General features: G+C 46.0%; 1 protein-coding gene and 2 long non-coding RNA genes across 5 annotated transcripts in view; 1 reads left to right on the top strand and 2 right to left on the bottom strand.

Annotated features, from left to right (window-relative positions):
• The first annotated feature begins 3217 nt into the window (after positions 1-3217).
• LOC311435797 lies at positions 3218-11944 on the top strand. Of its 2 annotated transcripts, XR_014692407.1 has the most exons (4): positions 3218-3612; positions 9002-9229; positions 10349-11645; positions 11860-11944. It is a non-coding gene; the product is annotated as an uncharacterized lncRNA (long non-coding RNA). The 2 variants fall into 2 exon arrangements; XR_014692408.1 differs by having other exon boundaries at positions 10349-11944.
• On the bottom strand, positions 3618-5055 carry LOC311435800. The gene is made up of 2 exons (XR_014692411.1): positions 5005-5055; positions 3618-4680 (listed from the first exon to the last, which is right to left on the bottom strand). It is a non-coding gene; the product is annotated as an uncharacterized lncRNA (long non-coding RNA).
• A 3837-nt stretch (positions 11945-15781) lies between the features above and the next one.
• TET2 (tet methylcytosine dioxygenase 2) overlaps positions 15782-23392 on the bottom strand; it is a 69837-nt gene continuing 62226 nt past the window's right edge. For both annotated transcript variants that reach the window (XM_084517192.1, XM_084517191.1), the window contains exons 9-10: positions 21887-22247; positions 15782-20578 (exon numbers count right to left, since the gene is read on the bottom strand). In XM_084517192.1, the coding sequence (XP_084373318.1) occupies positions 19173-20578; positions 21887-22247 (1767 nt within the window). In that variant the 3' untranslated portion in view covers positions 15782-19172. The remainder of the gene's footprint in view (positions 20579-21886; positions 22248-23392) is intronic.

Raw genomic sequence — 23392 nt, 5'->3', positions numbered from 1 at the left:
AACAGCAGGAAAATCCTCCGTCGTGACCTGTCACAGCCTTTCTTGGACGTGTTGAACAGCTGGGCTCATTGCTTGTCCTGCAACTGTAATCCTCAACTTTTCGATTTGTTAGCTGCACAAAGGCTCGTCAGGGTTGTAAGCTAAGAATATCAAAAACTGAAATAATGAAATTGCAGAAGTCTAAGTGCATCCTTGGCATTCACAGATTATGGGAGCTACAGTAAGTTGCTGTCGGGAATGAATGGGTGTTTGGAAGTGACCTATTTGGAAGATATTTTTCCTTTTTAAAAAATATCTACATCTTTTTTTCCCCATTTCAATGCAAGTGACTGCTTAATAACACCACCTTAAATTGTAGTGTTTTCCTTTTTTTTTTTTTGTGACTAATAACACTGAAAAATATTTATTGAAGTATGCAAATAAAATTCTTACTCGCTGACCTTCTCCCCTCTGCCCCGTGACCTTTTTCCCTGTGTTATCTGACCTTCTCTGACCTATGATGATGTCTTTTGTCTTTTCTGGTGGCTTCTTTTTTTAATCTCACCTTCTCTTACACCCTCTTCTGACAAGCTGTGACCATCTCTTCTCTGACCTTGTCGGGCTTTCTCTTGTCTGACCTTCGCTGAGGTTAGAAAAAATGTCTGGGAAGACAAAGGAAGAGAAGTTCAGAGTGTGCCAGAGAACGTCGGAGAGGATCAGAGCTGCTCGCAGGAGGCCAGAGAGTGTCAAAGAAGCTCAGGCAGGGTCAAAGAAGATTGCAACTTAAATAAACAGGGCAGGGGAAATGCAGTGATGCAATGGGGGAAGTGGGTGCGGATACTTTTTTGTGTCCTCTGCTTAACTGTCACTCTAAGAAGCCAAAAACCATGGCCTGTGTAAGTGTTAGGACTTCTTCAGAAACCCTGGTTATAATTGCTATGGTTTATTTTATTTTTTTTTTTTGCCGTGGTCAGTAAAGGGGCTGTTTGCAGGATCAGTGGAACCAATCCTGAAACATTTGACTCTGAGAATATCCTGTAGGCTTCCTTTACTTGGAGGCTCATATGTCTATTTCTGGCGTGAATCTGCGTGTTGTTCAGATGAAAATCTGCTTTGCATGGTCAGCATCATTGAAAGCCTTCTGACTCCAACATTATCAACACAAAAATAATTCTAATCACAAATAAAAAGGCAGGAAATAACATGCATTTCTTGAAAGAGAACACTTGGCTTTCGTGTTCAGGTTTTTAAGGCTAACAATCACTTTCCCTGCTCCTCCAGCTTTCAAATCAAAACCCTAGCTCTGCCTGTACCTTGGTTTTTGGTGCCTTTCAAACCTCCCCAACAGCTGAGCAGCAGGCAGCTGTGCTCTGTAACTGCTCGGATAAATAAAAGTGGACTTCTGCTGCGTCTAGGCAAGAATCCTGTTTGAGATCAGAACCGTGGGTGAATTGTTGCTGCGTTACAGAAATACAAGCACGGGGCCGGGGCGAAGTGGAAGTGCCAGATCTAGCCAGACCAGGTGCACTGCCAACCTGTTCAAATTCTGTGTGCAACAACAGCAAGTCGTTCCTGGGTGGGGTCTCTACTCACACGTGCAGCAGCCAAGGCCATTTCAGCATGCGATGGGCGTCTGGAAGATGACAGAAGTGGAGGCAGCAGAGTCAGGAGGAAGGGACTCGGGAGGAGAGTGCTGCCTTGCACCAGCTTCTACACATTGAGAGGAGTACGATAGCCATAGCCTAAAAAGATGCGTTTAAAAAGAGATGGGATTCGCTGTCATGCTTGTCCCTTACCCTCCTTCTGGCGTTGGAAGTTTTTATAAAGAAAACTGTGCTGTAAGGGTGAGACGCCTTGAAGAATCAGTCGGCGACTCCCAGCTCCCTAAAGACAAGCACGGTCTGTCCGGGAGGGCTGCTCGATTACCCACCAGCAATTTGATCTCACGCTCTGCTGGCTCAGTGCTCTGACACACAGGGTTGGCATTGTTGTTGCGGGTGTTTCATGTAAGCCAGCACGAGCTGGTTTATCCTGTTTGGGGTGTAAGCTGCTTCTCCCTCTTCCCGCAACTCAACCTACCGATTTCATTAGGGTGAATGCTTTCCTTCTTTGTCTCCCAGCTCTTAACTGTGGTGGTGAACAAAACAGCCGTGACCTCTGTCTTTGCCGTGAGGTTGTCAGGCTTTCCTTCATATAAGACAAGGGCCACTGCCTTGTCTTGCTTTGGGATAGCTGCTCCCCATTAGCTTTGGAAATGAAATCTTTCATAAAGGGTGGCTTTAGGTAAAAATCCACCATGTACAAAGCCCACACTGATGTTTCCTTGGGCCTAACATTTGATTTCTCAGTGTCCACTCGCACGTAAAGCAATTCAAAGAAATATTGCTGCAGGAATAACCAGGCCAGTTCATCTGGAGTGCTCTGAGGTGCCGGGGGTGGTCTGACACCTGCAGTCCTGGTGCCCTACGCCTTGCTGTCCTTCCAGAACCGATGGCACCTTTCTCTCAAACAAGCAGCATGCTGAGCAAGAGAAGTAAGGAGAGAGCAGCTCTCCCAGTGGCTGGGATAACGCCTTGGCATCTTCTGAGGTAGCTCTGAGCCTGCAGCACCTGCTCAACAGCTGGCAGCCCCTAATCTGGGAAGTTTCTGGGTATATTTCACATTCCCTGCTCTGGATGGGTGCCTACTTTCTTTCTAAGCTAAGACCAAGCACCGAGGCGATTTAGTTTCAAGATAATAATGCCTTTAGTTAAATAAACCCAAGACCCTACCATTTTTTCAATGTATCTCTAACCCATTTACCACAAATTATGGCTTTCCATGTTTGCGCTGCTGTGGCTGTGCTGGTTCCTGATGTGGGCTCATTAATAGATTATTTCCTCATTAGCTGCAGGTAGAGCTTTGACCTAGAGCTGATTAGGGAAAAGAACTTCTGTATCTATTATCTTTTCTCTCTCATAATTAGTATAATTATGCTTCTGTGTCCCAGACAGAAAGCTCAGCCAGCCTGCTGTGGAGCCACAGCAGCAGTCTGGACTGCAGGAACGGGAGATGGCTGCTGGGCAGGGGGTGGCCGGGTTCTGGAGTGCCAGAGAAAATGGGAATTACAGCCTCGCAAAGCAGGCAGCCAAACCAGCGGTGAGAGCTCCCTTCCTCCCCGCCCAGCTAAATCCAATTAACCAGGAGGAACGCAAAAGCAGCTTCTGGCATTTCCACTTTTTCAAGACAAATTGGCATGCCTACGAGACAGAACTTTTTTTCAGGGAGCAGGGTTTCAAGTTCGGAGGTGGAAAACCCAGGCAGTGCCGGGGAGGAGAGCACCCCAGTGAAGCTGCTGAGGGTCTGGCAGGGCGGTGCAGCTCTGCAGCAACGTGCTCACACCAGGGCCTGCTCTCTGCTCCCTGTGCTGGCTGGGAGCTCCCAGCTGAGCCCAGTGGGCGGCTCTGGCAGCGGGGCTGGCTTCGGGGGCTGGTTGCTTCCCTGCTCTCCACAGCTGTGGGGCATTCCCTTCCCAGGGTGCCGCAGCAGAGGCCAGCTGCCTCTGATGGCAGGTTCCAAAACAGAGACAAAGAGGGGAGAGGACGCTTTTGAAGGTAGATCTTAGCGGCCTGTAGGGAGGAACCAGTTAATGAGGTGAGTTGGGTTTTGCATCGGGCTTTGATGAAGCTTCAGCGTGTTTGAATGTAACACTGGGTTCCTACAGATCTCAGCTGAGGCGAGGTTAAAGCTTGCTTTAAAAAGGGGGAGGCTGAACTATGAGCGTGCCTGGAAAGTGTTAAGAGCCTTAACTGGCCAGAAATCCCAACGTGCAGGAGTTGAAGTGTGCATTTGGGGAGGCTAACAGCTGTCTGTGTTGCCTCCTGCCCTTCCCACGTGTTTGCAACTCAGAGTGGGTGCTGCATTGGCTTGTAGAGCAGCTGGGCACGTGGGATTTAGCAGGGCTGTAGTTCCTCGTGGCCTGCTCGCAGATGGGTGCTGTGGTGCTCTGGCAGTGTGATTCCTCTCCTGAAAGGCCAGCTGTACCTAGGCAGTTCCCAGCAGGACCAACATGCAAAATTTAATAGGAGAAAGGGGATTGTGGTACAAAGCAACGGTGAGGGTGCAGCAACTCCAAGCTCTTCCTTGGGCTGGGGGCTTGGATTCCCCACCTCACGCCTTGCAAAGGACTCTCCCAGGGAGGTGGAAGCAGTTTCAATCCATCCCACTGTGTTAATCTTACAGCCTGGGAGAGTTGGAGTTGTAGTCCCAGTATCTGAAGCAGAAAGCAAGGCTTTAGGGTTTCGTGCTCCTGCCCACCTCGTGATAAACACATGAGCAGCCCTTGGAAGAGGAGAAAGTTGAGGCTCGGGGATGCTGTTAGCTCAAGCCTGAGGATGCTGTCTTGGGAACTAAGAATGGTACATTTTGGATTGACTCCAGAAGGGAAGGAGATTTCAGGCCTAATCTACCACCTTTCAGCTAAATGCCTCCCTATTTGTGGGCTGAAGGAAGCGACTCCTGCTCTGAGAGTAGGACTGGGGGTGCTTGTTCTTAGCCTGAGGATGTGCTTCATTAACCAGGGCTTAATAAGCTCCTGAAGGCCTGGGGCAAGCTGTAGGAGCTCTCTGCCAGGAGGCCTGGGCTGTGTCTCGTGTCCCTGCACCTCTCCTTGAGGTACCTGGTTGTCTTGTTTGTTTGCACTGTGTGACTTCAAAATAAATCCTGAAATGAAAAAATAACCCAGTTAAAAATGGAAAAAGCACTCGGGGTGGTGCTGCTGCATCCCATGGTGTGAATACCCATTTTCTCACTGTGCCCCACGAGTGGGAAAATACCCAGGGTGCCTGTAACCCCACGTCCCTGCCTCCCAGCCTGAAGGTGCTCCACAAGCAGAACCAGAGATGAGATGAGGTGAGATGTGATGCGGGGCGTGCGGTGCTTTTATGTGGTGGGGGAATGAGCGTAAGGCTGCGAGCAGGGCTCTTGGGACGTGCTGGGAGAAAGAAAAAGGCTCCTGTGGTGTCAGGGGAACCACAAGAGAAGCACCCTGATGCTTGGAGGAGTCCATTCCTGCTCTGCCTGCTTTTTGGGCTATGAGTAAGTGATCTCACAGCTAGTGATTGAGTTTTTAATATGCCATTGATAGGACTGTAGTGTTAGCGTAGTAATTAACACGTTTTGGAGGTAATTAAGCACAAGAGCTTGTATGGCTAAACTAGGATAGTGGCTCGAGGCCCGAGGAAATGGGTGAAATTTCTCATCAAGTGGAATGATCCTGCCCGATCCTGGGTTACCAAAGAGAAATTTGAGATTTTAAGCAGAGGAGAAACTGCCTGCATCTGGAAACACTTCAGGCTTCAGCTAGGTTTTACGAATTTTAAGAGACCGAGCTCCAGCTAGGAAGTGTGAATTGGTTCATTAGCTGGCTGTTGGTGACCTTTCTCTCTGTTTATTTATGTTGCTAATGCTTTCTGTGCATTAAAGCAAGAAATCACAGCTCTCGTTTTCCTCCTGTGGAGCTTGCCAGCCTTACTTTGCCGCGTGAAACCTCTCCCTGCAGCTGATAAGGAGCGAGCTGTGTCAGGGGGTAGCCATCCCGAGTAAATCAGGGCTCCCAAAGTGAGCTGGGCTGGGTGGAGGCTCGGGACTGCCCACCTTCCTCTCCTTCAAGTGTAGGTTTTTTTTTTTTTTTTTTTCCTAGACTTTCTGACTGTAATTTGTTTTTCTTAGTGATCCAGTCATCGCGCCACCTTCCAGCCCCAGGGAATTAGTCATCCCCAGCTCCTTTCTTCCTTTCTCATTTCCAAGGTGCCTTAAAATCAGATGTGAAGCCCTGGGGCTGGGGTGTGGCTCCCCTGGGTGAGTACTTGCAGGTGGTGGGGCTGATTGTTGCTCACCAACTTTCCTTTGCAAGTACCAAAAGCGAAGGTCCTTGATGTTCCTTTTTTGAGGCTTCTTTTAAAATCAAGCAGGCAAAAGGGGCGTTCCGATTCCCAGCCGCTTTGTGCAAAATCCTTTCTATTAGTGCCTTTACGGGTTAGAAATAATTTTAAAATAACTGAATGACATTTTCTTTGAACAGAAATACCAGTGATAAGTAGAGGTCTCCTAAAAATTCTGGCGATACCTTTCCCTTTTTCCCCCCTATGTTCCTTTGCCAGCTGATGGCTTTGATCAGTTGGGGTGGCGAGCCTGTTAGGAGAGTGGAGAGCTCGAAGGGGGCACGGTGGCTACTGGAAAGCTGCAGTCAGCATGTGGTGAGGTTTAAAGCACTCGGATTGCTGAGAGATGATTTCACAGCAGAAAGAAGAGTCTGGGCATCCCCAACAGGTAACAACCTGGCTGGTGGTGCTCGCTGAAGACCCCAGTTACCTTCTCTGTTAGGGCAATTCTGTTTCTGACACGTTGTTAGATCCCTTCCGCACCTGAAAATGGACGTGGAGATGCAAATCTCCAGATCCCTGCAGGAATTTGGAAACTGCAGCAACTGGCGTGGCCCCAAAGAGGCCCCTCATGGTTGTCATAGACCTCTTTGTGGTGCCAGCTCTGAAAGCTGCATTTGGGCTGCCCCAGCTTGATTTCTCTGCTGTTCCTGGGGGTTCACTTTGCCCCCAGCTCCTTGTGCTCTGTTCCTGGGCACGTTCTGTCGTAGCATTTAAATTCAGGTCCCTGCTTGTGGAGCCTAGCAGATGGAGGCCTCTGGTACAATCGAGAAGCCTGGCACTTAGCACCTTACCTTCACTTCATAAACGATCCCCTCTGGCTTGGCCTGGCTTCCTGCAGCATTGCAACAGGCGGCTGTAAAATCGCATCCACAGCAAGGAAGTGTTGCAATCTCTCTCCTCACTGTCCTTCCCCTCTTTCCCCCTTCTCTATCATGCCAGGATTGTGCTGATTTTCACTATTTCTGTTTTCTTTTTTCTTTTAAGGAGGAAGCTGAACGAGACAAAGCTTGCTCCTCTCTCACTCTCAAGCCAGTTCTCCATTACATGTGACACGTTCAGAACTTCCCAGTCCATGTCTGCCTTTAACTGGTAGCAGCTACAAGCTGGTGCCTCCTGTTCGATGTCACTTGTGTGCATCTTGGAGTAAAAAGTGTGTTTGGCCTGGTGGGAAGTCAGCAAAAACTGCTTGATGGCTGCATTGCTCCTAACAAATAGGTGAGAGTGAAAGCAGTTCAGTCAGTTTGGGGTCATTTCTTGTACCTTCGCAGCTGTTCTGTGCTCTGCAGAACACCCATGTGGTCTCTAGCTTTCCCACAAGCCAGCGTCCTGTATCCATTGTAATTAGTGCTCTGAAACTTTACACAGTGCCTTTTGGGAAGGACCTTTGAAGAAGCAAGCTGCTGTGAGGGTTTCTGGCATCTCCAAAGGGTGAGAGGCTTGGCACAGCACTGTTCTCAGTAGCTCTTGCAGGCTGAGCTCAGCCCTGTAAGCAAGGCCCTGTTTATAGGGGAAACCATGCGTTTCCTAAACTGTCTGCCTGCATCTCTACTGCTCATATCCCAGGTTGTGCCACGTAGCAGAGACTATTTCAGGAGCATTCAAAAACTGTGTAAACAAGATCTGCCTTCTGTAAATCTGTAATTACAGGAGGGGAAAAAAAAAAAAAAAGTATTTTAATAAGTATTGAAATAGGTGTTTATGTAGGGTGATCTACAGTTGGTCTGCACTCATGCTTTTCAAAGTGGCTAGCTGAGCGTTGGATGGGTAATGTGAGACATTAAAAAGAAGCTGAAGTGCCTGCCTATATTCTCATCATCAGGTGGCTTTAAAAGGTTTCAAGCTGTGCACTCTGAAAAACTCAGAAGGCTCCAAGAGCTTGTAGCGTATTTGGCCACGTCCTTTCTATAGGCTTCAAGATGTTGCTTCATTCCTTCCCTCAGACCCTGGTGATAAGGGAAAGTGATAAGTGTGTGTGTGTTTGCTTTCCACGTATATAGAGTTAAACCAAAGGAAGGGAAATTGAGTGTCTTTGTTTCAAATTACTTCACCCCTAGAGAGTGCATTGGAGTAGCAAATACTCCTTGCCCTAGTGCCATTTGCGGTTCCCAGCAGCCCTGCAGAGCTCAGCGCTGGTTAGGCAGGGGGCTGCCCTTCTGTAACACAGCACACAGATGTGCCTGAAGCTTTACAGTCGGGCAGTTTGCTGAAGAAGGCTCGGACAGGGTTTGTCCAGCGAGCTGTTTTGTTCAGCACTGTGTGGTTATCTCCGACCACGGCAATACAGCGTGCCCGTGGTCCTTTTACATCACTCGGAGGCATCCAGAAGCATCCTTGTTGAGCCGTGCATCTGTAGCTGAGAGTTGATTCTGCCCTCTGTTTTTCTTTTTTTTTTTTTTTCCTCTTTTCTCACCTAGCCAGTTCTTGATGCGGTATGATTAGAATCAGGAAAGAAATCATTTTGTATGGATTTCTACCGGTAAAATAAGGTAGTCAGCAGATCTGCATCTCGGGGGATTTTATTTTTTAGAAATTTTTTTCCAGACATGACAGCATCTTTCCCGTCTCTTGATGATGCAAATAGGATTTTATGGGTCGTAATGAAATATTTTATCGATCATATTATGAAAAATCAATGGGAAAAGTTGCCCTGGCTGTCAGTTCTGTGCTGCCTACGATATCCGCAGTGACAGGTTTGACTGCTCACCATTGTGGCTGAGAAGAGAATACCTTGGGGTGCCCAATTATAGCAGCAGCGAGAGGAAATTCAGAAGAGTAATTTTGGCTTCCTTCATTGCCTTTATGTTGGCCTGTGGATGAGTGGCCGTTCCACTCCTTTCAGATTTCACAGCGGCAAGAGCACTAATGGCAACTCGGTGCAATTTTGACTTCTCGTGTCCATGAGATTGAATCAATGCTTTTCCTTCCACATTTAGTAAAACAATTTTCCACGCACGCTGAGCAGCTATTCTTGTCTATACCTGCTTTGAGATGGGCTAGATGAACTGGAAGATTTTATAGAAAGCTCTCTTCTTTCTTTCGCTTCTGCTCCTGCCACCTCCCCCCCCCCCCCCTTTTTTTATTTTTATTTTTTTTATAAGCTGCAGATTGACAATGGAGCAATTCTCTAAAGGAGGGAGTTTTTAAGGGAAAGAAGTGGAAAAGCCAAGTGTTTTAACAGGGCTCATCTCTTAGAGGGTGGAAGCTTAAAGCAGGAAAGAAGAATGTTAACAGAAGCAGAAAACAGCAGCTGGGCGCTCGCAGCTCAAGGAAGGATATGCACGTCAGGCCCTGTGACCGTGGCATCTGAACACCTGAATTGTTGATGTGTTTCACAGAATCACAGAATCACAGAATTTTCTAGGTTGGAAGAGACCTCAAGGTCATCGAGTCCAACCTCCAACCTAACGCTAACAGCCCTCCACTAAACCATATCCCTAAGCTCTACATCTAAACGTCTTTTGAAGACTTCCAGGGATGGTGACTCCACCACTTCCCTGGGCAGCCTGTTCCAATGCCTCACAACCCTTTCAGTGAAGAAGTTCTTCCTAACATCTAACCTAAAACTCCCCTGGCTCAACTTAAGCCCATTCCCCCTCGTCCTGTCACCAGGCACGTGGGAGAACAGGCCAACCCCCACCTCGCTACAGCCTCCCTTGAGGTACCTAAAAAGAGCGATAAGGTCGCCCCTGAGCCTCCTCTTCTCCAGGCTGAACAAGCCCAGCTCCCTCAGCCGCTCCTCGTAGGACTTGTTCTCCAGGCCCCTCACCAGCTTCGTCGCCCTTCTCTGCACCCGCTCAAGCACCTCGATGTCCTTCTTGTAGCGAGGGGCCCAAAACTGAACACAGTACTCGAGGTGCGGCCTCACCAGAGCTGAGTACAGAGGGACGATCACCTCCCTAGCCCTGCTGGTCACGCTGTTCCTAATACAAGCCAGGATGCCGTTGGCCTTCTTGGCCACCTGAGCACACTGCTGGCTCATATTCAGCCGACTGTCCACCATCACTCCCAGGTCCTTCTCTGCCTGGCAGCTCTCCAACCATTCCTCTCCCAGCCTGTAGCTCTGCTTGGGGTTATTGCGCCCCAGGTGCAGGACCCGGCACTTGGCCTTGTTGAACTTCATGCAGTTGACCTCAGCCCATCGGTGCAGCCTATCCAGATCCTCCTGCAGAGCTTTCCTACCCTCAAGCAGATCGACACACGCACCTAACTTGGTGTCATCTGCGAACTTACTGAGGGTGCACTCGATGCCCTCGTCCAGATCATCGATGAAGATATTAAAGAGGACCGGCCCCAGCACCGAGCCCTGGGGGACGCCACTAGTGACTGGCCTCCAACTGGACTTGGCTCCATTCACCACGACTCTTTGGGCCCAGCTATCCAGCCAGTTTCTAACCCAACGAAGCGTGCGCCAGTCCAAGCCAAGAGCAGCCAGTTTCTTGAGGAAGGTTTCTTGCTGTAACGTTGCTGCGTGGCTTGGAGCAGAATCTCTTGCAAGGGAACTGTGACCTAGAAACCCAGTAATGACGTCAGGTGCCTCAAGGTGGTTCTGAGCGCAGTTGAGGTGCTGAAATCCATTCCTGCAGTCGGTGAGTTCCCTCTTCAGCTACCTCTGGAGGTGCTGCATCTGCAGACAGCTGGATTTTGCCTTTGTATCACCCGGGACTGCTCAGATTTGGAGTCCCACTGCGTAGCTCCTAAAGAAGCGTGCCCTGACCCCAAAACAAAGCGTTCCTCTGCCCAAGGTCTGACCAAAACGTGCTGGTTTTTCAGGGCAGCTGAGCTTCTGATGAACATAATTTCTCTGTTTTGGCCAATTTTAAAGCGTAGCTGGAAAAGGAAGGAGGGGGCCTAGTGGGGAAGGTGCTTCTTGGTGAAGACAAGCTGGGGTCACGCGCTGTCGCTGAGCACTGTCCCTCAGTGTGCTGGTTAGCATGAAGATCACATCCACGTGCAGAAATGAGAACAGGCAGCAGAGCTCTCCGTTCCCACACCACAAAGTCATGCTTCCCCTTAGGCGTAGTTCTCTCCCTCTGGCCCAGCAAATACCCGATTATAATTTAGGCTGAGCGTCAGGAGCAACTCATTCCTCGAGGACAGGGACATGTTGGACCCTCTTGCACCCTCCGTACCCCCTGTACCAAAGGCCTCAATCTCTTAGGGCAGTAGTTTAAACGTGGTGACCGTGCTTCTTAAGAGGAACCCGGCTGCATTTTTGGAAAACATCTGCCTGTTTAGTGGGCGAGAGATGTCTTTCCAGCTTCTGTGGCAAGAGGTCATGTGTAACTTAAAATCTCTCTTCTTAACTGCAATTGATTGATCAGAGTTACCTGAACAAGCAGGGACTTTGTCTGCCCTTCAGCAGGGGCCCTTTGGGAACAGCCACGAGCAGGAAGCCCCTCCACGGATCAGACAGTGTCTGGGCACTGCTTAGCCTGTGCTCCAGCAGCAAGGAGGCAGGCAGCAAAAGGCAGCAAAGCTCTTTGGTTTGTTTTTATCGGCACGAGGTGTAACACTTAAGCTCTTCTAAAAGAGGGCGGTGGCTTTCCTAGCCTGGTATTGCGCTGCATAATATCATAATCGTGTGATAGTGTGAATTTTTTCCAAAATTATGCTGCAAAGGTCTACCTCCAGGGAAATCTAACAGCAACGCGCCGTTGGGGACTATCACCTGGCAGTGAACTCCTCTCTGAAAGAAAACAGCTCCGATGTCCCCAGCTACTAAGACCGGCTGTACCTGGCTATGTGGGTACTTAGTTATCTATTTATGTAGCTCTACAGTGTGGTACTATAAATGCACGGATAGAGAGCACATACAAATATCTGTTGGGCATGCAAACTTCTCAGGTCTCCTTTAGACCTTTCTAACACAGTTCTCCAGCAAGGTTCTGTAAAATTTTCTTCTTTTTTTTGGGAGGGGGTCTAAGTACAGCTCTCTCTGCTCGCCTGTGTTCCCCAGGGAAGCAGCTGCTGGCGTGTGGGACGTGGTGGAGGAGGCACTGCTTTCTCCATGCAGCAGCTGCAGCAGCTCTGAAACCTTGTGGCTACACTTGACCTGCTTTCCTCGACAAAAGCACATCTGGTTTTCAGTTCGATTTAACTTGGAAACCACGTCTCGGGGCTGGGATTCCTGAACTGCATGCGCTTCTTCACAGCTCCGGTGTGTTGCTGCTGGGCAAATGACCAAGATGGCAAATCCACAGTGTTTCTCCACACAGAGGCTGTGTGGGTGTCACAAAGGTTCAAATGCAGCCCTAATACGGAGCCTGGATGCTTTCAGCGAGGGCCCGGACCTCCAAAACAGGTGTGGTGGAGGGCACAGCTAACAGATGTCTTCCCTTTGCTGGGCATCTCTCACCTGCCCCCACGGCAGCCCTCCCTCTGCTCCTAGCAATGCATTTGCTGCCGTGAGTGAGGGCCGAATTTCGGATCAGCTTCATGCCCACCCAGAGCTCAGGCCGCACAGGTGGGGAGAAGGGCTGGTCGTAGGAAATCTGGTGCTTCTTTTGGGGGATAGAGGTGGGAAAATGCCACCCCCCCTGTCTAAATCAGGCACGTTCGCTGTGACGATAATTGGAATGCAGGCTGGGAGCCCCAGGATGCCACTTTCCCCAGCCCTTTTCAGAGCAGGCTGCACTTTAAGCCATCCCCTCCAGTTAAATCTCTTTACCAAAGTGGTCTCCGTGAAGGCTTACATACAGGAAGATAATGGTGCTGTCATTTCTACAAATAATCACAACGGGAGCAGAAAAATAAAGAGGAAGATGATTATGCCTGAAAATCCAGCGAGGTTCCTCTCGCTAATGCGGTGCAAGCGAAGAGAAAGCTGAACCACCACCGCCAGCTGCTCCTGCCAGCCCCCAGCCCAGCTCTTGTCTGGTGGCTGGGACCAGCGGGAAGTGTGTGACCCCTCTCCTGACGGCTGGCATCTGGGCACCCCTCCTGTGCTCACAGGGATTGGGGCTGCTGGCACCCCACTGATAACGGGGTGACCTGAGCGTGTTGTTTGGGGCTCAAGTGCTTTGGGGCTCAGTATGCGAGTCAGGCACGCAGCATCAAGCCCTGGCTTCCTCTGCTGATCAGAAAGGATGGCAGGATAGTAGGTCGTTAATAGCTATTTCCCTGTTTGTTACTTATTCCAGTGCAAATTTCTTCCCCTCCCTCTAAACAGGAGGATTTGTAATCAGCAGCACGGTCTGTGCTAACTTCATACGTACCAGGTACTCCCTTTGCAGGTCAGAGGTGAGGCAAGGAAAACACGGAGCTGATTGACTTCTTTGCAAGTTCTGCAAGAATTGCTCCTAGTACAATATTTGCCCTAATTAAGCCGACTCAGGGAATCATTTACAGGTTGAAGTAAAGGGACCCGCTTAATACATAAGCTCAGCTGGAAAACAGAGTGGCTGGTGCCGTGCTGGAGGGAGAGCAGTTGCTGTAGCTCAGGGGAGGAGCAGGGGCTAAAGCTGTCAGTCCTCAGGCGAAATGGTCAGTTGCTGAGTGCCCTGAAATTGTTAGTTACATCCACACTAGGTACGTGTAGCTGGGTGTAAGAGAAATGTCACAGATGCATGTTCTTCAGGAAAAAGGTTGGTGAGGTTGGCGTGGCACTTGTCACACGAGCGTGCAAGTCACCAAGATCCCTGCCTGGCAGCTCTGTAGGTAGGTGTGTTGCTGTACCCTCCGAGCAGAGATACAACAAACCAATCGTGTGTTCCTAAAAGCTCTGCTGTGAGGCTGCGTCAAGCACAGGCTTCACCTTTAAATCCAAAGTTTTGTTTCTGTGCTTTGAGACCTACCTGAATGAAAGATCTGGCTTTTTAAAACATCATAATTAGTATTTTAAAGTACTGGTGAAAAAGTGCAGGCAGAGAAACCACCACTTCTTAATCCGTGCCTTCTCTTGTAAGATAATTTATTTTGCAGAGGTAAAACCTTTCGCTTATCTGTTTCTTCCCCACTCCTCCATGCTGGCTACCTTCCTGTGTCTTTGAGCAAACCAGGCGTTGCTCTTAAATTTGCCTGGGGTTTGTTCCTGCCTGGCTTGGCTTGTCATAGCCATTTTGGTCATGCCCATTAAAAAAAAAAAATATTAAAAATACATCATCTTCTGCGTCTCTGAGGTGTCAAGGCAGGAAACAGCCAAACAGAAGATGAAGAGGAGGAAAAGCAAGGCAGGAGCTACCTGTGGGAGCTGGCTGCTCAGCTGCGTGCCCCCGGGTGCAGCTCCTTTCTGAGGGCTGGTCCCTGCGGCCTGGGGGCTGACAGAGGTGGTGCCTTGGTCACAGGCAGCTGAGACAGGAGCAGACTGCTGCGTGGTTGTGGGAGCAGCGCGGTTAAGCAGGTACCATTTGACTTTGGCCTCGAACCAGGGAGGGTTGCACATTGTTAGCGGCGCCTCTGAAGCGAGATCTGTCAAGAAGTGCGCTGAAGAGAGCTGCTTATGTGAAAAGGCAGCCGGTGGGAACGTTCATTAGCGGCAGGACTTTTTCCTGGGAAGGCTAAAGGGGTGCCAGACCCTTTGTTAAAGCTAGTGCCTCTGTCAGTTCCAGCTGTCTAATGCGTTAAAGTGCACCTGCGCACGGCAAAGAGCAACACTTGGCTGCCGCAGAGGGTTCGCCTGCCTCGAGACGTTCCCGTCTGGGAATATGCCGAGAGCCAGGGGTGAACATCACAGCTTTCCTGAGTTTTAAATCACTGATTCCCCAAGACGCTTAGCCATATAAATGTAGGGAGCGCGGGGGCTTTCCCGAGGTGCACAGCACTGATGGATGGGGTAACTGGGGTTGGCAGCAGACCTGGGGTCTTCAAAAAAAGCGAGCCTGAAAAGCATGAAAGTGCTGATTGTCGCAGCGCCGTTTTGCAGCCACAGAGAGAGCAATTTCTGCCTCTTCTCACAGGGGAGAATATTGCAGGTTTCAGTCCTGACATCCCTTGAAGTTAAAAGAAGGGACTGTGAAAATATGCTTTTGTCTAGTGCCCGCAACACGTGTCCTGGTATTCATTTAGGCATCGTTTCTTACTGCTTTTTTTTTTTCTTTTTTTTTTTTTTTCCCCTAGATGGTTTGATTTAAATTATACATGAGATTTTATTTTATTGTTTTATTGTTTCTTAGTACTATCCGCTGGAGCATCCTGACACTTGGAGTAATTAGAAACCAACTAAAAAATGCCTAAACATGAGACAAACACCCAAAAAAAACATCCGAACCCCAGACTCCCCCTTGTCCTGCCTCTGCCAGGTGTGTATCCGTGGCTGTTAGCTGAGCAGCAAGCAAATGCCAGCAGTGAGTGTGCCACATTCATGTGTCCACAGACACCAGGAAGAAGCCAGCGATGATGCTCCACAGCCTCCTCCTGTCCCTAAAAACACCTCCCTCCATCACTTCAGCCACGGATTTTATTTAGCAGTAGCCTGTGCTGAAATAGTAGTGCCTGAAATCTTTAAAGGCTGGAGTCAGAGCGGACCTAGCAATAAGCCTGGTGTCTGGGTCTCCTAGTGTGGAGCCTCTGATGATGTGTTTCATTTAAGCTTTGCAGCTGAGGAAGACAGAGGGGGGCTGTGTCAGTGTGGTGTGCGTGGATGCCTTGCTGAGAAGTTTGGGTCCGCTTCTTTCCTGCTGCTTCTGAAGCTCAGGAAAGGCTGTATCCCCGTGCAGCACTCAATGCGCTCGATTTTGAGGCTGCTGAAGTATGCAGCTTCCTCTGTTTCTCACACCAGCTTTAATTTCTCCTGCTAGCAGCTTCCCCAGCCCTGTTCATTGTCATCCGGTCCCTGCGGGGCTCCTGGCCTGTGGTTGGCACTAGGGCTCCGGTTTCGGCACACTGCTGTTGTTGCTGACTGATAAAAGTGACAGGGAAAGACAAGGTTCTCCAAGACAGACTTAGAGTGCATTAAATAAATATAAATTTTATTAAAAACACCCACATCTCAGCGTTATCAGGAATGATATAATAATAAACAGCTTTCAAATAACCTGCATTACATTACAATACTTACAGTATTTATAACCATCCTCAGATTCTTTTTATAGACATACCAAACATTTCATGAAAATGAATGAAACTAAAGTAAAAAAAAAAAAAAAAAAAAAAAAGTAGAACATAAGCATAGAAAATGCACACAGAAGTTCATTACCTTAGTGTCAAACTGCTAAAGTTTCCTACACAAGTTAACCACTAGCTTTAGAAGTGAACTTTATACCACTGTGCGTCAATCAAGATGAAAAATTCATTCAAGTAAAGTTGACACCACTCAGAAGCATCTTCAAGTATGGCTATAGTCAACCTGATAATCCTATACAAGCAATTTTATGTCTGCTCTGTCATTCGATCCAACTGAGGCAGGGTTCTGTACACCAAAAATTACAGTTCGGGTATTTACAATACATAACTGCTTCACCAACTAAGCTTCCTGCTCTTGCTGCCAGCAGTTTGGCAAATGACAGTGCACGGCATGTTAACCAAACGTCTACTGGGGATCAGATGAATCATATAGGACTTAAAACATAATCACCAAAAGATGAAGATTAGGAAGGATTTAATTAATCTGACACATAACCATCATTAATTTTTTTCTTTAAAAAGGCGAAACTTTTGTTTCAATGCAGTGGGTAAAAGTCACAGACTGAGAATTAAAAAAAAAAAATAAAAAATTGCCATAATAAATATTTGACCATTAAACCCAAAGGCCTCCTTTGATTTACTCGAGTTAGGTTGTGATTCTGTTAGATAAAATTTCTTTTGACCAAACTTAATCTTACAGTATATTGCACAAGATATATCTGGGACATGGAGGTTTGCATGTTTAGGGAAGCCCTTGTACAGACTGTACCTTTTTTATACTTTATTTTATTTTATTTATTACAGTATCCAAGAAGCCTTGTTTAGAGAGTGACTTGAAAAACTCTAGCAAACAGTCACTTGCCAAACCCCTGCCTTACATTTTTCCCTTTAATCAGCTCAGTGCATTCTACTTTCTTTTGTTTATTCGTTTGAAACAGGCAAAACATTCTAAATCTCTTAAACACTTTCATTACAATAAAAAGAGCTAACGAATTTACAAAATTAGTTTTAGTTACATCAATACATGTACAAGGAAAATTAGAGAAGGGATTCAAAAGAAAAGCATTAAATCCCTGAAGGAGAAAAAAAAAAAAAAAAGAAAAGAAAAAAAAAAAAAAGAATAATATATTTAACCTACAACAGCTTTACATACACACAGGTGACACGTTGGCATAGGAGAACATGAGCTGAAATATCCCTGAATTTTTAGAACCAAAAAAAAAAAAAAAGTTGAAGTTCAAGTTATACTTGCTAAAATGTCAAGTATTGAGAGAGTTTTTTTTTTTTTTTTTTTTCAAAGGCTATTGGGGGAAAAAAGATGGTATACAATATATAAACTTTCACACTCAGTTCAATATCCTATTGCCAAACTAGTGTTGAGGTATATGACAAGTAGGAACATCACTCAAACCTTTTAATGTATTTTTAGCTCACATTATGATATATTTGTAGCAGGCTGAGTAGCACCATGATGTGAATTCAGCTCAAAACCCAAATATATATAGATTTAATATTTTTACAGTACTAAAATACTAAAGCATTGCGTTAAAAAAAGTTTTGTTTACAATTTAATTTACTATACAACTCTCCTGCTTTTTTTAATAGAAATTAATGTTTTAAAACCACCACAGCAAGCCAGCTGCCTATTTTTTTTTTTTCTATTTAATCAACGGAATCACACAGAACTAACCCTGTTTCATTCATCTTGTGTAGGCATCGGTCTGCTCAATCTTCCTGGAAAAGAGGACACTTGCACCGAGAAATGACTTACACCACAATGTACATAATTATCAACACAAAAGCAGTCTGCCATTCAATAGTTGAAGAGCATACAGATCTTTAAAAACAGCAGAAGCCCAAGCTAACTAGTTGTAGTCTGTCGCATGCTGCTAATTATTACCTGTGGTTAATATAAAATTCTTTCCTTAAAACTGTACATATTTGAGCAATGAACTTGTCATAATTGTAGAAAACAGTTTACAGTATAGCTGTGTGAGATGAGCACCAGAAAAACATGTGTTTTGTGTACTAAAGTATTCCCTTATATCCAGTAAGCCCCATTTTTACCATAACTGACTGTATTAAAAATGGATATGTAGCCCACTAGCAGATGCACGGCTAAAACAAAAGTATTTAAAAGCTTTTTTTTTTTTTTATTTTAAAAAAATTATCTTTGCATTTTTAAAATCAAAGTAAACTCTTTTTTTTTTTTTTTTTTTAATGTCTTAGTACCTTAGCATTGTTCAAGTTGCCAAGCTTAGGTAGACAAAGTGCTTTTGAAACACTATTTTAAAAAAAAATATCTCTCTCTATATTTTATTGTCCTTTTCTAGGACTTGACTGGATGAGCAAAATCCAGAGGTCTTTGTAATTCCCATATGTTAAAAAGTAAGCTTATTTTAACACCAGGTAAATTCAATACATACATGAATGAAAAGGTCCTCCCTGTTGTCGAAGAACATTTGAATACATCATTGACATTTTAATCGTTATAAAGGCAATAACTGCTTGACTGTTAAAATAAAGACACCGTTCTCTTAGATAGCACCATGTTTTTAGAATATCCAAACAAATTCAGTGTTTTGCTGTCTATTCATTACGTTTTATACGTATCTACTTTGTTAAATAAAATCAAGAGACTAATAAGATTACAGTAAAAACTGCATGTTAAAAAGCCATAATTCCAGTATTTCAGTACATCGTAGATTCAGCACCAGATGTTATTTTAAGATTCCTGCAGTTGGAATACTACAGTATTATTTTTTAGGATTTTTTTTTTTTTTGCTCCTGTTCCATGACTATGCAAACTCAATGACATTAAAAGTGGTCACAGATGTGCAAAACTGTAAGAAAAAAAAAAATCCATTTGCAGATTCTCTCTTTCAGTAATGGAGCCAGTGTTTTCAAATGTAAATCGTGAAACACTTTTTGTTTTGTTTTTGTTTTTTTTTTTGTTGTTTTTGCATAGGATGCTTTGGTCTTGTTTCCTACATGCCATCTGTGACCACTTAAAAACCAGTGGAAAAGAAGTGCGCTAGTGAGATTACCTCTTTATGCTGGTGTGCCGAGGCTTTTTCCACCGATGAGTTTAATAGAAACACTGCTTTCTCCTCCACCCTTGCCTTCCCCAAAACCTAAACGAGAACTACCCTACTGATGAGTTGTTGTTTCTTTTTCTTTTCAGATGAGGTAACCAACGAAGGTGTGAAGTTAGATATATCTGTTGTAAGGCCCTGTAACCCGTGTAAAGGCATATGGAGATGTCGTTACTGTGGAGTCTGTGGTGACCGACAGCGTCCGTTGTGCAAGAGACTTGATGAAGCGCACGTACGTCGGCTCCGAGGCTTCGTGTGGCTCAGCAGGCTCCCGCTTCGCTTTTTTGCCGTAGGATTTCTGAGGCACGTAGTCTGGACCGTATTTCTCACACTCCTCTTCCTTCTCTCTTGCCTTCTCAGCCATCTTGGCCTCCCACAGAGCCAGGCCGTGTTTCGGCTCGTTCATGCTCTTGTGCTGGTAAAAGACAAGGGATATTCTGGTGGGATGGTTCCTGTTGGGGTTTTTCAGGGGGGTCGTTGCATGGAGCTCGCGCTTTGCACACTCTATGAGAATTGACCCATGAGATGGAGCAACTGCCACTCCTCCAATTTCTGGATCCAGGAAGCTCTGTTCACTATCGGACCAGACTTCATCGGGATCCTCTGCTTTTTCAGGATTCAGCACATCGGTTTTCTCTAAACCGCCTTGGGGAGTAGTCCTATCGTGGTTTTGACCTGGAAGCATGCTAGACAAACCATTGACTGCATGGGAGATCATTTCGCTCTCCTTGTTTTGGAGGTGCAACGAATTAGGAGGACCACTGAACATATTTGGAGCGGGATGGTAGTCGTGTGCTAAATGTGGCGGGGGTTGCACATGGTGATGTTCAGTGTTTTTATTCATGGAGGCATAGTCCATGCTTGGATTACTCAGATTAGATTTGAGCCTCGAGGCTACCTCCATAAAATGGCCATCAGCCTCGTGGGTGGAGTAAGAGGAAAAAGACCCTACGTGGTGTACATTTGGTCTAATGGTGCAATTACTGAAAGAGTCGACCTGCATATTTTGGTTTCCGTAATTCAAGTATTTGGGACCAAAACTCTGGTTATTCCCAAACCTGTGCTGGTATAATGTTTGAATGGGTGGCAGGCTTAGTTTAGACATAGGGTCTTGGCTCTGACAGCTATACAAGTCCACGTGCTGATGCTGGGAGGGGTAGGAGCCCAAGTAAGAGGGGCAGTTGTCCATCGGCATGTTTCCATTGCATGGGTAGGGTGGATACTGGTTATTTTGACTTAACGATCCTGAATAAGGGTTCATGGGACTGGAAGAATTCAAATAAGACCCCGCAGGCTGTGATGAGGTGGTGTAAAGGTTCATGGGAGCCGACCCTCCATAGGGATCTGAAGTGTATGAAGAGCTGGGATAACCACCGGCTGGATTAGGCAACCTTACATACAGATTTGCAGAACCTGAACCCGAGTAAGAATTAATGGGATTTGACTGGGAGCTGTTAGGGAGAGTGCGCTGGGGATGTTGCTGCTGCTGTTGTGAGGCTGGTCCTGAAAGGCGTAACAGATCTGTAGACGTGAAAAGAAAAGAACAAGCAAGCTTTTTTCTTCTTTTTTCTTTTTTTAAACGCATACTTTATAGATTCCTCATGATAAATATCTGTGAGTTTTCTAAGAAAAGTCTATCATATGATACGTTAACAGAGGTTCCCTTTCTCATATCTCAAATGCCATGCTTTAAGAAGCTGAATAAATACTAAGGCTACTCTTCCTTTTTGGCCTGCATCCAGCGAGATCAGATGCTAGCAGCAACGGGGAAGAGAGGACAGTGCAATCTGTTCAGAGTCACATGCACAAAGTCCAAAGAGTTGAATCATCATTTAAGTAGCCCATGAAATGGAGCATCAAAGTGCTCCCAAAAAGCCATGCACAAGGTGACCTTCTTTGACCCGAGAATAAATAAATAAATTCTGCTACATCTATATTTATAGAACTGCCTCAGAAAGAAATGGCCCTAGCTTAATGTTAAACAAGTAAATAAAATAAAATAACAAAGGTGACATTCACTGAGAGAGGGAACATTTCAGTACCAAGTGAGATTAATTGAAGACACAAGGGAAAAGCCATCATTCATTAAAGTGGCATAGTTTGATGGTTAGAGCCCCAGCCTGGGTCACAGGACAGCTGACTTCTATTCATAGGCATCTCGGTGACCTTTTGGGCAGCCTTGGAGGTATCGCTTTATTCCTCTCTGTGGAAGCTGCTGTAACAATCAAATAGTCACAAGGGAGGAACTCCTTTGCCCAGGACTCTAAATCTACTGATGGGAACTGCCAGGGGTTGTTAAATGGATTTTTAAACTCTTACTCCACTATGGAAAAACCTCTGGTCTGCTTTTGGTCTTGAAGCAGAGTATTTGTATATACAGTGGTAAAGAGGCTAGGCTAGAACCCACTCAGATTAGGATGTTCTCTGCAACAGTGGCAGACAGCGAGTGATGTGCAAGTCGCATTTTCTTTAGCAGCAACATCACACACTTCTCTTCACAGCTCCTAGCACCAGTAGTCTTTTAAAGGTACTTTGCAATATGTTGAGTTTGTAGAAGCACCTGACTTCTACAGGCGTCAGCTATCCAGTCATGGCTTTCTCATGTCTGTTTTTTTTCTTTTTTTTTGCTTCTCTGAGTTGACCACAATTTGGCATTCTAGTATTTATAAACATACAATATTGATATTTACATTCAAAAATGCTCTTTGCTTTTTGTTTAAAACGTTCTTGCGCTGTGAAAAATGGTTTTCTAGAGACTCGTTGTAAATGGCCTCAGTTTCTAGGAAGCTTACCACTTGATAAAGATCCTGATCAGATTCATGTGTTTACCTGCTAGCTGCTTCGCGTGACTTGCCGCTTCAGCGTTGCCTTGCTTGTTGCGTGCTGCAGCAGACTTGTCTCTTTCAGCTTTGCTAGACCCATTCTCCAAGGAGGAAAGCTTTTCTGCAGCTGCCTTCTTTGCTTCTAGCTTCCTTTGCCGGCACGTCTTAACGGGCTCCGCTAGCATCCTTACTTTCCGCCGAAAGGAGGTAAGGACCTGGATGCTGCCATTCCTCTTCTTCTCCTCCTGGCCTTCAGCGCTTCCAAACTCATCCACATCAGAGACTTTGTACAACGGGAGCACGTGGAGCTGCTCATCTTCAGGTGTTTGGCCAATTTCACGATTGTCTTCTCTAGTTAGTGTGCAAACCTGTCAGAAAGGGGGTGTTAGAGTAACTCTCTCCAACCAGTCTGAGAAGAAGTTGCCTGAAATACTAGCTTGTGTGTTTTACCTTGCCCTGACACTGTCAGCATCTGGAAAGTTGCTTGGAAACTTTAAGTTTCTGCTCAATTTAAGCATTATCACAAGAAGTCTGCAATTTCACTTCTTCCATTCCTCTGTTGGACAGTGTAAATAGAAACACAAAGTACATACATCTCTGTTTCTGGTACTGAAATGAGCAGTATAGTCGGGTGCCACCTAACGTGAAATAAACTGTGTGGTCCACAGCACCGCGTGGGCAGGGAGCTAAAACAGTGAGAACTGGGACTTCGTACCCAACTGAAGAGTTTGCTGTGACAGATTATTAGCCAGGTACTTATTTGAAGTAGTGAGGAATGTAACGTACTGCCACTGTATTTCACACCCCCTTACAATGGCAACTTCCAGCACTTTGCAAAGGAGACATTCATGTTAACGTGCACAAAGATTTCAGGAGGGTCCTGTTGTGTCTTGCAGCATGCTCACTGTGTTAGCTCCAGCTAAAACAGGCATTGGGAGTATCTCAGTGGAGAAAAGATGCTGATACAGACATACTCTGCGGCAGAATCATTGAATCAGCCAATCTTAGGAAGAAAGCTCAGCTAGGAATTTGTGTTTGATTGGTGGTGGTTGACTTTTCAACTAAGTCAGACCCTGGAAACGGGGCAAATTTGAGTTGTTACTGGATTATCACAGAGAGAGAATAAGCAGGAAACAGAAATAATCTAATAACCATCAAAAAAAAAAAAGGCTAGTTTTTCTGATATCTTGTACAGAAGTGTTGCAAATGCAGTGTTCAGAAGAGTTCAGAATGGAAAAGTGTCAAGTGAGCACATACATTACTAAGGGTGGCAAGGCTTGCAGGCTGTATTCTCATCCCAAGCAGGAATGAAATCCACAGCTTTCTAAACTCTCCTCGGAAGAAAGTTATGAAAAGCAGTCATCTGCTTCTGTTTTTATTTTATTAGGAGATATATAATCCAAAGTAGTTATAAAAAAATATTTCAAGATGACAAATATAAATCATTTTGTTCCGGGAACGCTGAAACAGGCATTTCAGCCCTGCTGGAACCTTCCTGCCATTGTCTCCACGG

This window comes from Aythya ferina, assembly GCF_964211825.1.
Source record: "Aythya ferina genome assembly, chromosome: 4".
Lineage (NCBI taxonomy): Eukaryota > Metazoa > Chordata > Aves > Anseriformes > Anatidae > Aythya > Aythya ferina.
The sequence above is the reverse complement of the archived record's forward strand: the minus strand, read 5'-3'. Positions and strand labels throughout refer to the sequence as shown.